General features: G+C 37.7%; 1 protein-coding gene across 6 annotated transcripts in view; it reads left to right on the forward strand.

Annotated features, from left to right (window-relative positions):
* LOC111862022 (protein phosphatase 1A) overlaps positions 1-18,280 on the forward strand; it is a 51,320-nt gene that overhangs the window by 16,922 nt on the left and 16,118 nt on the right. For 5 of the 6 annotated variants that reach the window (XM_023847086.1, XM_023847068.1, XM_023847112.1 and 2 more), the window contains 2 exons: positions 1,396-1,498; positions 3,207-3,845. In XM_023847086.1, the coding sequence (XP_023702854.1) occupies positions 1,396-1,498; positions 3,207-3,294 (191 nt within the window). In that variant the 3' untranslated portion in view covers positions 3,295-3,845. Of the gene's footprint in view, positions 1-1,395; positions 1,499-3,206; positions 3,846-18,280 lie in introns of those variants that run through there. The other variant, XM_023847103.1, reaches the window with a different exon arrangement.

An 18,280-nucleotide genomic window follows, 5' to 3' on the forward strand; every position in this document is an offset into this window, starting at 1 on the left:
GGATAAGTTGCGTTCAGTATTCATTGAACAGTAGCTGGTTAGATCACTGTGTATTGTCAGCTCTGTTCAGCTGTGAAAATGGAGCATGTGAAATTTTGTGTTGAAACTGCAGAAATCGCCACGTGAAGCATTAGAGATGTTACAAACTGTTTATGATGAATCTGCTATGAGCAAGAGTAATGTTTCTGAATGGCACAAATGTTTCAGAGAAGATTTGAACAGCGATGAAAGCAAGGTGCTCCCATAATGAAGTGCTTGGATGAAAATGTTGTGAAAATCAGGGAACTTGTGCTATTTGACCACCATTTGACTTGCAGGATGATAGTTGATGAGCCTGGTATGAGCAAAAGACTGCGCGTGCCTTGAAACCTGATGGAGGAACAAAGGGCAGTTGTCGCACCTTGAGCATGGACTTTATGGTACAACTTCAGGATGATAATTTTTTTGGATTATGTCATCACTGGTGATAAAACATGGTGTCATCAGTATGATCCTGAGGTCAAATGCCACTGCATGGAGCGGAGACTGAAGAACTCCCCCAGGCCAAAAAAAAGCCATGGATGTTGAAGTCCAAGATGAAAACAATGTTGATCTGCTTTCTTTGACATGAGGGTTATTATCCACTTTGACTTTATACCAGAAGGGACCACTTTTAGTCAGACATTCTACATTCAGGTGTTGAAAATGCTTATTGATGCTGTAAGCCGCAAACATGGAGAGTTGTGGAGAGAATGCTCATTGATTCTTCAACACAATGCCCCAGGACATTCTTCACTTTTGAGTTTCGCAGTTTTTAGCAGGAAAAGATATCTCTGCTTTGGATTATCTGCCATACTGTCCTGACTTGGCTCAAGGTGACTTCTGGCTACTTTCAAAACACAGGAATGTGCTGAAAGGAAAGCATTTCTTGAACACTGAGGACATTAAAAATGTTCGACATACATTCCTGTTCAGTATTTTAGAAACTCTTTTGAATCATGTCCAGAGTGTCATGAACATTGTAAAGAATTTTATGGAGATTCCTTTGAAAAATGTTAGGTTGCTAATATCTGCAGCTCTTCAATAAGTTTTTAAGAAATTAATCTCAAAACTTATTTGTCGACCTCGTATGAGTGCATTATGTACAATGTTTCTCAAGCCACAATTTTAAAATGTGAGCAGACCCTCATTCAGTATTGTGCTAAAAGACAGTTCTTGCTTCAAAACATAGGCAGCAGCTGATATTCTATAAATCACAGGAACAGTAAGAAGTCTCTACACGAGAAGCCTCTATGGTGAGCTGCTTGTGATTGTCTTATCGGGTTCTAAGATTTTTATATGAAATATACTTTGTGTGATTTATATTTAATAAAGGACATCTGAAAGTTCATTTAGTAAAATGAACAACTGTTACAGAACTGGTTCGACATGGAGATGGATTGCAGTTTCTTCATGTCTTTCAAACGCTGGCAGATGAAGACATCCCTGGCTTGCCTCCTGGTGGAGGTCTTAGTGCCAAGTATGTATTGTGCAGAAAAATAATTCTGGCTTTGATTTGTATGTGGATTTAAAGTCATAACGTATGTGCTTTCAGGAGTCAGGATAGCTCAGTTGTTATAGCAACAGGCTATGGGCTGGACAGCTGGGGTTCAATTCCTGGCAGGGGCAAGAGATTTTTCTTTACTCCACAGCATCCAGACCGGCTCTTGGGCCCACCCATCCTCATATCCAGTGAACACTGGGGGTGGTTTCTCCAGGTTAAAGTGCCTGGGATGTGAAGCTGACCATTCACCTCCATCTAGTGTTGAGGTCAAGAATGGTGGAGCTGTAACCCCCCCCCCATTTGTCTTCCTCAGTGCAGGGACAATTTTACCTTTACCTTATGTATGTTCTTTCACTACCCAGAGATGGTGTTATAAGCCTTAAGATTAAAATAAGCTTTCTTTGAACATGTTAAAGGTGAATCCCTAAAATTCACCTATTTTTCAACATACTCAGTTGCTAAGGGAGTGACTATAGACTGAATGACATTCAGTTTCTGACAGGGTAAGACAGGCACTGATTCATCCACCCTCCTCTCCATTGGAGGCTGCTGGCTCTTTCCCTGGGTGTAAATTGGCAGGAACATGAACCCAAGGAACTGTTTCCAGCTTATGCTTTGCTGCTAATTCCCTGAATGCCTTATGATGTGGTACTTAACAGGATCATGCAGAAGAGGAATTTAACTGTAATGAACCTAGATGCATATGCAGTTGATTGAAGAAAGGGGAGGAAGTGGAACAGGACACAGGGTGAACTAAGCTGCACTGAATATAGATGCATGTTTGTAAGGGTGGGTACAAGGGAATGGTGGAAGGCAAGAAAGTGAGTCAACATATTCAACCTATATGGTGTCAGAAATGAGCCATGACACAAAATGCGTGTGCATCTACTGGAGCCAGGTCAGGTAAGTAAGATGGATGAGGAAGAACAGTTATGTTCACTTCGCACGACTCAGTAGTGATGCCTGAGCTTACACATTGTCATGATGGAGGAACCAGGAGTTGTTTCTCCACAATTGACGTCTTTTTCTCATGACATTCTCTTTTAGATGTCTCAGCACTTCAAGATAATACGAGTAATTCACGCTTTGCCCTTGATGTAAAAATTCATGGTGCACAATGCCCTCAGTGTGACTAATCGCAGCATGATGGCACGGCAGAAAGGATGATAAATAGGATGCACGCCATTATGCAGCACAATTTATCGGTCATTGCTAAGACATTAAGTTGGTGCACTATTTCAGAAGTTCCAGAACTTTTTGAACATACCACATATTTAATTAAAGAGATTAATAATAGGTCTTCAATATGAGCTACAAAAGTTGTGCTATGAGGGAGAAAAAGTGGATCCCCTAAGTAAATATTACCCATGGGCCCTTCTGTTTCTAATTATGCTAATGCTTGGTCTTCCAAGTGACTGTTGTTCAAGGGGTTTCCCTGTAAAAGATTCTTTCTGTATACCTTTCTTTCCTTACACACCCAAGTTGCATGTCATTCCCAGATCATTGATTTAATTGCCCAAAGTTCCTTCTTATATTGTACATTATTGTGTTCTTTTGTGTCTGTGTGTGTATAATGCTGATTTTTTTTTATCATTTATTAGCAATCTGTATTTGATAATGCTGAATGAATTACTTTTGATCAGTAAATGTTATTGAGTAATTATTTATTTATGATTCTTTGTAGGAGAAACTTCATTGAAAATGTCTACAAGAAACTGTGTCCAAACCAAGCAGACAGTGTAAGTCTCAGTTATGAATTTGGAAGTTATTGAAACATGTCATTTTTGTGAAGGAATGGAGTTGCATTGCTTTAGTAAATGTTGTTTATGTATGCACTCTTTGTTGGAGCACAAGGCCATTGTAACGAAGCATATGGAAAGAACAATGTTAGATTTCAGATGTATGCGGAACCATATTGGTTTTTCTTTCTAATCTTCTGTCATTTGTTTAAATTCTGTGAATTTTGAGAAAATTTAAATTGTATTTTGGTGATTGAATTCTAAACATTTGTACTTCAGTAATGTACAAAGTGTGTTACCAGACTTTTCTGACATTTCTCATTGGTGCAGTATAATAATCATTGTGTTTTGTTGTCATAATTTATGCTGTTGCAGTAGAGTCCGAATTAATTAGCCAAAACTATAAGTAACATTATTGTCTGTGTTTATAATCTCTGATATTTTAAGTGTAATTGGTGTACTGGAATAGTAGAGGGTGAGTTTGTAGAATGGCATTATGTAAATAATTTGTTAATTCTCTTATTACCTTACCCTTTTTTTCCTGGTTCTGAAAAATTATGTTCATATAAATGAATGATATAATATTATGTGCTTTCCTTTCATAAATGAGATATAAATACCCTGCTATCTTTTGCTTTCTGTGTATGTTAATTTGCTCTGGGAAGATATATGTTAACTTGTTACAATTACCTGAAATCATTCTTGCTCATTTTCCTTAAATCACTGAAACAGAGTGTGAGTAACAGTAATGATGAAAGTGTTTGTTGTAAAATTAACCATGTAAAGCAGAGTGGTTACTATATCTACCACATTAGAAACTCTGCATTTTGACTGTGCAGCACATTTCTGTGTTTCATATGATTCTCAGGATAAACTGCATTTGTTTCCCCATACTAAATGAACTCTTGTAATGGAGGTGCAGCATGTTTCTTGTTAGGTAGGAACTAATTTGCAAAAAATTCATGCTTTAAAGGGTAACCACTCAACTGCGAAAAGAATGAAGGTGCAAAGAAATGCTTCATATGACAGTGACTTTTTGTTTCATAATTTTATAGACATGCGAAATCCGTTTTGAGAAATCATCTTTTGAATATTGATCTGTTCTTGAGTCAGTTGCTTCAGGTAGACTTCTCTAAGATTCTCTATTCATTCCCAGAGCAGAGCATTACGTACTATATGAAGGTCATGTAGAAATACCTACTCATGTCCCTACATATAACATAACATGGGTTGCAAGATGTTTGTTCAGTTTGTATACAGGGTGTTTCATGACTTTAGGGCATAACTGCAGAAGGTGATTTCCTAGGTCTTTGTGATCAAAAAAGTTCATATAAACACGTGTCCGATTTTGGACGGTTATGGAGTTATGACCGTTTTAAACTCGGAATAGAAGGTAACGATTACTGACAATAAACGGAACAAAATAATAAACCAGCATAATACATGATACATTTAAAGTATGAATGTAGAGTTAACTTCGTGAAATTACCTTTAATTTGAATTGATTGGTGCTTAAAGCTGATTTTCGAAAATTCCACTGCCAGCCGTAACACGGTGCCACTCGGTTGTGAACCGCGCGGGTAGCATGTAGCAGCTTCAGCTGGCTGTTTCTTATGTGGTCAGCGGCGTCCAGAATGCGACCGAGCAAAGCATCTCACGTTGCCACCTTCACATTGTAAACCAGTTCTTTCTTCCATCCCCACGCACAATAATCCAGTGGGCTTAAGTCCGGAGACCTGGATGGCAATTCTTCGCATACTCTTATGTGGACTGCCATGTACCTTACGAACAGTGCCTTCCTCATTGACGCCTTCATTAACACCACGCTCGGCTGCAATACAAACGCCGGGAAGTCTACCGGTATCTCTCAATGCCTGATAAACTCCAGTAAACACTCTCCAGTTCGGTATTCTACAATTCGGAAACTGTTGCTGATATTCAGCTATGGCAAGAACTGAGTTACCATCACAAAACCTGTACACATAAATCATATCTGCATACTCCTCAAATGAAAATGTAAATGGCATCATGAACGTAACAGACGCACCGAGATGAGAGCTGTTCTGAACACCAGTAGCCACCACACTAGCCGTGGCCTTACATACCAACCCACCATGCCTTAGGTACCTCTAAAATGTTGAGTTAACAAGAGCGCTCTGTCTGTAGCTGGCTAAAAATAGTGACCTGCCAGATGATATATGCGGTTCATACAAGGGCGAATACGGGAATGAAAAAACGGTCATAACTCCATAACCATCCAAAATCGGACACATGTTTATATGAACTTTTTTGATCACAAAGACCTAGGAAATCACCTCCTGCAGTTATGCCCTAAAGTCATGAAACACTCTGTATATGTAAGACGCTCAGTTCAATATAGGGACTACATGCTATGGGCTGGATGACCGAGGAATGGGGTTTGATTGCTGTCAGGGCCAAGAAACACTTCTCTTCTTTGCAGACGTTAGTGCAGTTTGTATATATGTAAGACGCTCGGTTCAGTGTAGAATGTTCAACAATGCTGTGGGCTGGATGGCCTAGGAATGGGGTTGGATTGCTCTGAGGGCCAGGAGACACTTCTCTTCCCTGCAGATTCCAGATTGGCTCTGGACACACCCAGCATCCTGTTCTGTAGATACTTGAAACTTCTTGCCCAGGGCTAAAGTGGCTGGGGCGAGAAGCTTGACCACTGATCTCTATCTAGTGTTGTAGTGAAAAATGCTTGGAGCTGTACTGTGCCCTCATGTCTCCATGGCCTAGTGCCATCAACAAAGGGACAGTATCTTTTTATGCGTATGTTGTGTACAGTTAATTCAGTTCCTTATTAGTTGAAAATATTTTCATACCTGTATAAGTTTTGAGGTTGTCACAGTGTTGATTGATCACATTAGGGTGTCTGGGTAGTGATCACCTTGCAACATGTTAGCTAAACTGATTCTTCACCCTGCACACTTCAACCCTGAAGATGGAAGCAGAATATTCCTAAACATCAAGGCAACATGGTATCACAACGCACAAGACCTTAATCTGGAGTTCCATACCCCTTTGAGAAATCACAGTTATATTATTTTTCCCCAAACATGTCTTTGTGCTGTAGCATTAATGATCTGATGGACATAGAAGTACTGCAGAATTGAAGGCATCAGGGAAGACTAAAGGACAGAGCTACAATTCCACAAAGGAGGAAAATGCTTGATATATAACAGTTATTCTGTATCACCTGCCACATTTCCTTTTTGTATGGTATAGTTCATTTGTTGTGCTTGTACAAAATAGAGTTATATATACCATGTGCATATAGAACTGGTCAGCAGAGTTAGATTAAATTGTGGTAGCTGAAAACATAACTTTTTGAGAATAGTTTGTTGAGCTCAGTGAGTCATGTGATCTCATGTATTTTCATGCCTTATAAACCTTGTATGTGTTTGATTGCTCTGTGTGTTTCATAACCATGCTTCAGTGCTTGCATAGTCATTTTGTAATATAGTGTGTGAATATCATGCATTAATCCAAGAATTTCTGAATTGTGTACTGATATTTGTAACATTACCTTTTTTACCTTTACACACTCAGGTATATTTTTATAAGATAGAAATTTCCCCCCTTTTCCACCCTTACCAAACACAGTTCTGCCTCCCATCTGCTTTTCTGTTCTTAGTCACTATTCAGAAAAGCAGTAAAACAGCAATAATAATAAATTGTCATCTGACTAACTCCATGGAGCAGAGTGCATCTAGAGAAGTGAGTAGTCACTATTCATTGAACCTCTGTTCATTGTCATGTTCACTAAAGGCAGCCACTGAATTCTGTCCAGTCTACAACTTCATGCCCTGTTACTTTACTATATGTTTCATTTAAACACATTTTAATCAGCCTGAGTAGTTTCATGGGTATCCTAAACTCCATCAGAATATTGTACAATACTTCCCTCATAACTGAATCATGGGCTATCCTGAAGTCTATGAATAGCTGATGTACTGTCTCATTGTACTCCCATTTTTTCTCCAATATCTGACAACTGCAAAAATCTGATCTGTTGCATCGAAACCCACACTGATGATCCCCAATAATTTCATCTATGTATGGACTTAATTTTTTTTTTCATGTATGGACTTAACCTTGAGAGAAGAATATTGGATAACATTTTGTATGAAGTTGGTAACAGTGATATCCCCCGATAATTATTACAGTCAGTTTTATCACCCTTCTTGCGGACTGGTACAATAATAGACTCCTTCCACTGATCAGGCAATTTTTCCTTATGCTAAATAGAAGTAATTAGCTTATGGATCTTAGAACATAATATTTCACCTCCTGCTTGAATAAGTTCTGCTGGAATTTGAACACTACCTGGTGACTTATACCTTTTCAATTTTGCAATAGCACTTTCAACCTCAAAAGGGATAGGATCAGATACTAACAGCTCAGCTGTATGTACATCTATCTGCCTAACATCACTGACCTTATGTACGTTCAATAACTGAGATAAGTAGTTCTTCCACCTATTCAAAATGTGGGAATCTGCCAGCAGATAACCATTCTCATCCTTTGTTAAGTTACTTTTAGGTTGGTAACCCCTCTTAAAGTAATTTATTCCTCTATACAGGTCTCTAGTGTTCTTGTTCTTACTGTTCATTGCAAGCTCATCAGTTTTGTCTTTCAGTTATTCCCTCTTTTTATTCCTGAAATGCCTGCTGGTTTCGCGTCTTATATTGTTCAAATTATCCCTATGTATTTCACTTTCATCATGTAACCACTGCAATTTGGCTTGTTTCCTTTGGTATAGTAATTTTGAACATCGTTTGTAGAACCATGGATTATGCTTCTTCAGTTCATAATAACCAAGACTCTCCTTGGCCAAAATTTTGACACTCTCTCATATAGTTTCCCAAGCTTTGTTAAAAACCACCTCAGTGTCTTTTAAGTTTTGCAAAGCTGCGAACCTATTTTAGATTTCACCATGATACTGCTCCTTACCCTCTACCTCGTTTAATTTTTTGAGATTGAACCGCTCCATATAAACACTGTGTGTTGTTTGCTTACTCACTGCCAGTCTTTCCCTAACCTTTGCCACCACCAGGTAGTTGTCAGTACCACATTCCGCTGTCCTGAATAATTGGACATCAGGTATACTTGAATGCTGTCTTGTATCTATCAAAATATGGTCAATTTCATTGTGTCTTCCCATCAGGAGTTGTCCAAGTACCTTTATGAATGTTACAATGTGGGAACATTGTACTTTTGACCATAAGATTTTTTGATGTGGCAGAGTTTACTACTGTAACTCCATTATCCTTAATAATTTTTTGTGCAAACTCTCATTCCCAGTCGGTTTGAAAATATCTTCCCTACCTACTTTGACATTGAAATCTAACAAAATTTTCATATGGTACTTGGGAATTTATCAAATACATGTTCTAGTTCTTCATAGAAACTGCTCTTTATATCATCAATTTTGTCTTCTGTTGGGATGTACATTGTAATAATTGTTTACCGACCATTGTGTAGCTGTGCCTTGGTGGTTTTTCGAGCCCTTGCCTTTCAACAGACACCTCATCTCACTCCCATTATTGTGACTTTCAGCAAATATATCAAAATATGAACAACAGATTTTACCCGATACTTCCCTCCCAGATAGTGGGAACAGAAAGTCTTTGAAACATTGAACTTTGACTCATAATTCATGCCATTGGTCACCCAAGCATTCCTTTCAGCTTCATGTCTTTTAAATGGTTAATGCCTATACTAATTCCACATGCCTGACTTATTTGAATACTGGAATAATATAGAAATGTCTGGAACACTTGGGACTGTTTATAGTTATACTGTCAAAAGCATGTCATAACTGTTAGTGAAGCATCATCTATCAGTTCTTAATATTGGGCCAGAAAGTGTCAAGCAGATGGTCTTTTGCTAATTACTAAGTTGTATGACTAACATATTGTCATTAAGTACATATTCACTGCCGTTCTCATTACAGATGTTTGCATCCAGATTGGATTTAACTAACTAACTAACTTCATGGAACTGAGCCCTTCTTGAGAAGCTCCCAATTGTGCGGCTACTCAAGAACTTCTGAACAATTTATGGAACCCAGAGGTTCATTACTGTGTTCACAAGAGCCTTTCACTGGTCCCTATTGTGAGCCAGATTGATTGAACCCATGACCACCCCATCCTCTTTCTCCAAGGTTCATCTTAATATTATAAACCCTCCTATGTCTTGGTCTCCCTACTGGTCTATCTCCTGGCTTTCCCACCAATATCCTATATCAGTGGTTCTCAAACTTTTTACCTCTGAGCCCCTCCTGACAAGAGAAAATACTCTCAGCCCCCAGCCTGTTTTTTTTTATCAAAACAGAAGTCATGGTATGTTCGACGTTTTATTCAGTTTATTTTGTGTTTTTCTACATACTATTTAGCAGTTTTTTTACTCAAAATTAAAGTATCACAATATTAGGCCTACAATAGAAATTAGTTTTAACACTTGCAATTAACTAAAATATGTATTGAAATGAAACAATATTTAACTAACAAGTATTTAATTTTTTCTGCAAAGGAAATCAAACATTTAAATGTCAAAGTTCACTGTGATGGATGGTCCTGCTTTTGAGAACAAAGTTTATCAAAATGTGTAATATCTCTAACTCTAACTTCTTTGGCAATATTTAGCCCTGAATGATACTTTGACTTTATAGCTGCCAAAGCAGAAAAGCCTGTCTCATACAAGTAAGTTGTTGCGAAAGGAATCAGTATCTTCAATGCCTTATGGCTCAAAGTTTGGAATTCCATGCCAATATGTATCCAGAACTCCAACGAAGACAATTCCTTAAATTTACTTTTTAATGAAGTATCACTAGTGAGAGCGATGAGTTGTTCTTGCTCATTTACATTCAGAGATGATGGCCCAGGAGCATTTTTGAATGGATTTTTAATCCAATTAAATTTATCAAAACCACTGCAAAAGTATTTTTCGAAATGAACTTTCAACATTATGAGATGATCAGGTAGGCAGCTTTTTATGTCCATTGGAAGCGCTGGATTATCAGTGTCTTGTACCATTGACACTAGAGTAGGAAACATGTCTAGCGTGTCACTTTCCATACTGTTTCTCCAGAGCTCTAATTTTCTCATGAATGCCTTCACTTTGTCATTCCAAGAAAGTACAGTTGCCTCATTCCCTTGAAGTGAAGTGTTGAGGATATTTAGTTTCTTAAATATATTTGTGAGGTAAGCCATTTTCAATAAAAAATCCTTGTTGCTGACACTGTCTGCCAGCGAGTGATTTTCCCCATTTAAAAAACAGAACACCTCATGCCTCAGCCTAAACATTCTCTTTAAAACCTTGCCTCTTGAAAGCCATCGAGCATCACTAAAAAACAACAGAGTAGTGTGTTCGGCACCCATTTCCTGACACAGCATTTTAAAAAGTCTAGACTTCAGAGGATGAGGCCGCTGCCGAACTACCAACGCTGTCTCTGACATACACGTTTTATAATTGCCGGTGAAGAGAATAATTATTAGTTATTTTGAAATTCATGATAATTAAAGTCTGTACTCATCAGAAGTTTTTCTATATGTATTTTTATTTTTGGTTACTTTTCTAATTGATTTAGTGCAGTTTTAATTTTTATCTGTAGGAACGTATGCTGCGCCTCCCTTTCAAGCCCTTCGCGCCCCACAGTTTGAGAACCACTGTCTTATATGCATTCCTGTATTCCCCATTCATGCTACATGCTCTGTCATCTCATCCTCCTTGACTTGATCATTGTAATTATGCTTGGCAAGGAGTTCAAGTTACGAAGATCCTCAGTATGCAGTTTTCTCTAACCTCCCATCACTTCATCTGTCTTCAGTCCAAATGTTCTCCTCAGCACAGCAGACAAGAAGAGAAAAGGTTCTGGAGTGAATAGTAGGAAGCATTACTGGAATTCACTCTCCACTTAATCTCCTCCTGAAACAAGTTTAGATTTGTTACTGTTGTTCCCAAATATTTGAACTGGCAGATTTTCAAAACATCTGTTAGCTATGTAAGTTTTGAGGTTTTCATGGCGATGACAATGAAGAAAGTCGTCTTCTTGGTTTAGGCACCGTGTATTCTTCCATCAAGAGAAATCCTACAAGCCACCCCAGTTCTTCATGATGTCATTGACGTCAGTAGCCTGTCCCCAACCAACCGGTTCTTCTTGTCTACCGCACTTCCTAGTGCTATTGACCTCAAGTTTCCTGGATTCACTGGCCGTTCCCCCCCCCCCTAACTTAGCACGCTACATCATATGGCCTTTATCGCTCCCAACAGTCTCGACAGACATGGTAGCATCTCTTCCCTCAAGAGAATCCAACTAGCCACACCAGTTCTTCGTCATGTCATTGACGTCAATAGCATGTCCCCAACCTACCGGTTCTTCTTGTCTACAGCACTTCCTAGTGCTATTGACCTCAAGGTTCCTGGATTCTCTGGCCGTTTCTCCCCCCCTCCCTTAATCAACACACACCATATATGGTCTCAATCGCTCCCCACTGCTCCCATTGGTCCGTTCTCCCTAACCACCCCCCCTGCCTACTTCGTATATAAGCAGCACCTTTCACATCCTATCACCACAGCTACTGCTCTCCGCATCCCAAGCCACTCAACTGCTCTGAGGATGGAGGCGCTACGTTCCTCCGAAACGTCGGCCAAAACGAAGAATACACGGTGCCTAAACCCAGAAGACGACTTTCTTCATCTGTTAGCTGTCTTTATGTCATGATTTTGCCCTGCATTGAGGTGACAAGACAGCAGTATATACTTAGTTTCCTCTGTGGTTATATCTAGATCAGCCTGTTTACTAGCATCAATTAAATCCTGTGTTTTTCTTTGTGGTATCTATTTCTTCACCCAGTAGATCCACATCATCAGCATAGACCAGCAGCTGTGTCCAGATTGGAATTACTTTCTCTGCTTAATTCCTCACTAATAGTGTCATATGCAAACAATTCTTATCATATCCTACCATCTTGGAATGTGCTTCTAGGCTTTAGTTGAATTATGATACTTCTGTTCATACATGCCAGGATTTATTGGAGTTACTAAGAGTTCATCATACCTAGAAGATCATTCTTTCCAGTATTAGGCGTATTGAAATCTGTTAGATATTACAAAACAGAATCCTACCCTCATTTTAGAAGGCTTTCCAAAGTTCTAAGTTTTGTTCATGCTTTAAGATCTTCTCTAGAATTATGTCAAGAGTTTGTTCTGTCAATGTATTATTTCCATTTTTTCCTCAGTTCTGTTCATTCCCTTAGTTTTTATATTCTGTAGTTCATAATTCCTTCGTTCCTTTTACATTCCTAATGGATATATCCTGCACTTCTCTTTAAGAAGTGAATTTCTCCTGATAACAGTTTTCTGTCATAATTTCTTGTTGCCCATGATTCAGTACTATGAGATGTCAGTATATAAAATAAAAGTATCCATTGCCAACAATAATTGAAACAGTTATGGAAACTTGACGTACTTCAGGATGTATTTCAGTGAAGTGCACGTGACTGCAGATTATGTAGGATATAAGCATTTGATTACAGTCAGGGAATTTTGTACTGGACTAAAACAGTTGTTCAGAAATACCCACATTTTCATCATCATGGAATCCCCAACCTCAAGAACAGCACTGGTAAAGTTAAGCATGAGCCCATCTGAGCACCATCCAATTCATTGTTGCTTAACCTGAGAAGTCAGGTCAGAGTGACCCATCTGGTGTTGTAAAAATATTCTTTAGAATTTGTGGCTGACCTGTTCTTCATGTTTATCCTAAGTTCAGAACAAGTGTATCTCTCTCAAAAGAATTGTTATTCAACTCCATGTTTTGGAGGTTACATTTCCAGGTAGGCTGGAGAACATATCTTGAAGCTCTTAATTTATTCTTGTCCAAAAATATGATGAATTAGGTCAACCACATTGCATAGCAAAGAATGTCTTGTGGAGGTAGCACTCTTGAATACTGAGAACATGTTTCACCAGTAAGCAGTAAAACTTGTGGCTTTAACTTCCCTGAAAATTGACTTAGAAATCAGTCATTTGTTTGAAGGAATAATTTTTGCTTGCAATAGTTACCAGATGTTACAATGCATTTCTTATCTCATTGGAGGTCAGTATGATACATTTTTTTGTATATGTATTTTATGACATAAGGCGTGCACGTCATTACAGGGAACCTGGGCAGACTGATATTCTAGTGTCCTCCTCAAGTTACTACCCTGTTCTAATGTCTATCTGAATCGAGCATGAATTTTGTATATTGTCTAGAGATGTAAAATATTTTTCATTATCACTTCCCTCTACTGTACATTGAAATGAATAACTTGGTAGAATGATTTCCGTCTTCTTGTCACTTACTTTGCCTGAACATATTCTTTTGCTCATTTTTAAACTCTTATGGTTCATTCTTTGGTATCACATCAGTGAGCTGCATGTTCATATAGTCCATTTTTTCTGACTTCTATGAAACATGATGTGAACACATGCAATTAGAGGACAACCCATCTTGGAATTTTTGAACTTGTCAACAGTATCAACTTGTCTGTCTTAACAATGTTCAGAGGTGGGAACAGTATTATATCCAGCCAGAGGAGGTTCTTGAAGTTCTGCCATAAGTTTTATTGGATAGCATTTATATATCAAAGAAACTTCAGACTTGGAATTATTTTGTTTTTGCCATTGTATTAAGAAATGTAACAGTTATTAGAAATATTAGCCCCAGAATAATTGTACATGTCCCTGTAAGCAAAAATAATTCTTGATATTCCAGTAGTTTATTTATTTCTTATAATTAAAATTGGTTTATTTCATAATATATTTATATATATTATAATATAATATTTATTTTATATACATTATTTGTGGCTTACATATTCCATGTTGAAAGAGATGTGACTACTTGAGTTAATGTTATTGAGTGCTGTTTGGTATTCCATTGTATTCGTATTAATCATTTTTCTCTTTACAAACAATTGAATGCTGCTTTTATTTTGACTGTCAGTCTTGTTTTTATATTAAGAAATATGTCGTGTTGTAATTGGATCATCCAAAGTCTAATCCTTTGGAACCCAGAAGTGCAATACTTAAGTGCTTTTAATACTTATTAGTAGTCCTGTCTGCAGTGCTTTTTCAGCTGGGACTCACTCATACCAGCAGACGGTTGATGTATATCATCTGATGGTGCATTGTATGTTTCAACCTTGAGGTCAGAATGAAGCTTGGGAGTGCCAGGAAATGTGTTTTTAGAGAAAAGGAGTTCTGTGTATATATGTAGTTCTCACCAAAAACTTTACTAGAAGGCTGGCTTCTGCTAGAAAAACATACTTGTGACTAAGTGAAAGAATGGAGTTTGTGTTGGCAAATCAGTAAAATTGTTACGTTTTAAGATGTCTCTTATTGACAGTAGACATGAGTACTGAACAGTACAAAAGAAATTTATGCTTTGAGTAAAATTCTAAATGATTCATCGAGTGATGTTAAGTGGAGAATCTTCATAATGTGAATGAAACAACATCATGACATGGTTACTGAGCATACTGTAACATCATATGGCAACATTGCCAGTGAGATAATGGTTGATTGATAGTCACACTGCTGTGCATGAATTATGTCTAATAAATTTTGTAATTGTTCCATTTGTATGAAACAAAATCTGCCCCTCCCCCCAAATATCAAATTAGTCTGAATTTTGAACACAATTCTCATGGCATATTTTCTTCACCTAAATCATGACACCTTAGAGAAGCACTTCTTTGGCTTTGCCTTCTAGAACAATTTTTCATGTTTTTAAGGATGAGGCAAGATTGTTAGAGAAACACTAGACTGAAGGGACATTGATGTGTTTAAGACACAGTTTACTGCCAGGGTTTTCTCTTCATTGTCCTATATAAAATGGCCCTGATGTTCAAACCTGCAGTAGAATGGGTGCCACTAGCACCTTGCCACCAGTGTAACAGGTTAGTTGATAGTTAACGCTTAGGAGGTGCTCAGATGAAATTTCAACTGAGTAACCGGCTGTTCTGACTGAAGGTTTTCGTGGTTTTCCTCAGCCCTTCAAGGCAAATTCAGGATAATGTCGCAGTTATGCCGTGACGGCTTCCTTCCAAGCCCTTTGCATTTCATCTGTCATCATACCATCGAGCACTATTTAGTCCCGATACTGAAAGAATGTCATTAAATTAAAGTAAATTAAAAGAAAAGACAGAACATTACAAAGCTGTAACTACTGCCAAGATCTGAGAATGCCTAGAGCTTTGCCTTGATTATCTTTAGGTGGAATTGTATTTATTAATTACAGTGTAGCAAACGAGAAGAAGTAATTTTAATATTTCATTAGAAACACACAAGAGCTTGCTGGTTGATTTAACTGTTTGCATGTTACAAATAATATAAATGGCTTTGAAAGTGTTGAGTTCTCCCCTGAGGTGTTTGAAAATGGGAGTTGAAAGGAATCTCTTTTCCTTATCAATTTATATATATGTCCCCCCCCCCATTTTCAGGTAGTGGGTGTTATAAAGTTCTTATGGAAACTTGCAAACAAAAGAAATCTCTAGTAAATAACTCTGAATAGAAGGGATTAATATAAGAGTATGGAATGTGGTTGATGGATATAAAATATAATGAGAATCAGGTATACTTGTTTTGGTGACTTCCTTTAGACCGGCCTTTCTCAAAGTTTTAACCTTGGATGAACCCTTGAAATAATTTTCAAGTCTCAGGGAACCCCTGCATAACAATTATTATTATAAAGGTAGGCTCTGGGTTTAATGTAAACAAAGGTGGTAAACTGATCTTAATTGGTGCTATTTACAACATGAAACTTTATTGATATTGTTGAATAGTAAGTGTGGGAACTGCCCACATTCAAGCAAACATTACAGTGACAGCTTAGGTATCATTGCTTAGGAACGGCGAGTAACAAGTCAGCAGCATGTTTACTATATGGTCCGACAAAATGTTATATAAGAGGAAGACTGACCGTAGGTTAGGCATGATCTGCTCTGTAAAGCCTCTACTGACAGAGGACTTGTGTGTAAAGCAAAAGGAAGAGTTTTCGATAACATGTGCGAAATATACGCTTGATGAAAGGTTGAATGTATTCATAAGAGACAGACCCATCTTTTTGTCAGAGTGGATGTTACATAAGGGCTATTACCGCAAGAGTTCAGTTGAAAAAAATCTCTGGTCATGGGCCTCAAGGGGCCTGATGCCAAGATGAACTGATTCGTGGTAAACCGCCAGTTGTAAAGTGACTCTGACTCTGACTAGTCTGTCTTGGTGTCGAGCTCCAGCTGGGGCTCATGACCAGTTTCCCCCCCCCCCATAAGAAAATTACTGTCCTGTCCATTTGGGGCGCCTTCGCTGACGGGAGCTCAGGTCTGTCATTTATCATAGTCCATATTAGTAAGTCCATTGTCAGTATTTACTTCCAAGTCCCAAGTCAGAGTCAGAGTCACTTTACGACTGGCAGTTTACCGCCAATCAGTTCGACTTGGCATCAAGCCCCTTGAGGACCACGACCAGGGATTTTGTTTTCAACTGAACTCTTGCAGTAATAGTCCTTATGTAACATCCTCTCTTACGAGACGATGGGTCTGTCTCTTATGTATACACTTGACCTTTCATCTAGTGTATATTTCGTACATATAATATTATTGAAAACTCTTCCTTTTGCTTTATTCACAAGTTCTCTGTCAGTACAGGCTTTACAGAGCAGATTATTCCTAACTTATAGATCTTATGCTACAACAAAAACTTAGTCATTTGAATGGTCATAAGCTTGACCACCACCAAGTTTAAGCCTCCTATATTTTCTGTGTCTGGCTTCACCTTGTCCTATACTGCGAACATGTTCATTATCGTGGTTTTGTATGACTTCTGCTTGCCGTCAGTCGCAATGTGACTCGGACTTGGACTAATACCATACAATATAATTGAGTGAATTAATGAGACATAAACCATCTCTAATGACTCGAGAGACAAGAGTGATTTCATGAATCTAATTAAATAATTTAATTTAGGTATTATTTATTCAACATTGTAATTCCATGATAAATCATTATCAATCGTTAATCCTAGAAATTTTATGTTATGTATACTAGAAATTTGTTTATTCTCATATGGTATATGAAGATCTGTTACATTGGAGTCTTTACTTACAAATTGAAAGAAATAAGTTTTTTCCAAAATTAATAATAACTATAATAATCACTATAACACCATGTATTTATTTGCATTATAGCAGTGTGTATATTTTCTTCAAACATTTGTGTTTCAGGATTTGTAATTATCAAACTAGTATCATCAGCATACAAAACTGGATTGTATATATCTGATATTGCATTAGGCAAGTTGTTAACATATGACGGAAACAACAAAGGTCCAAGTATGGATCCTTGAGGAACACCGTCAGTAAGCAATTCGCATTCAGAGTAATATGTTTTTGAATCAAAATCGGCCAATACACTTTGATAGCTTCGGTGTAAATAAGATTTAATTAAATTATAAGTTCTTCCTGAGATACCATAAAATTGCATTTTGACAGCAAGATATAATTAACACAGTCAAATGCTGTCAATATATTATTAATCAAATGATTCCACTATTGTGTAACTTGGCAACCGACCGTTTATCAAGGGTCTGTCTTCGTGGTAACTCGTTCCACCTCCTGTTGCCCAGCAACGGTTAGACATGTCACAATATGATATGGAATATCAACAAAAATTTTAAGATACAGCATTTCTTACATTTCTTCTCCTCTAACTTATATATGCAACAGAATGTTGGCTACTGGTATTTTTCCAGCAAGATTAAAAATTTCGTAAGACGTATATCTAAAAGAGGGGATAAGAGTGATGTATCTAATTATAGACCTATTTCCTTGTTAACATCATTCTCAAAGATTTCTGAAAAAGTAATTTATAATAGATTATATCATATTATATGTAATCATATCCTTGCTAATGAACAATCCGCCTGGGAATTCGCGGCAGACACTCATCTA

This window comes from Cryptotermes secundus, unplaced genomic scaffold (assembly GCF_002891405.2).
Source record: "Cryptotermes secundus unplaced genomic scaffold, Csec_1.0 scaffold559, whole genome shotgun sequence".
NCBI lineage: Eukaryota > Metazoa > Arthropoda > Insecta > Blattodea > Kalotermitidae > Cryptotermes > Cryptotermes secundus.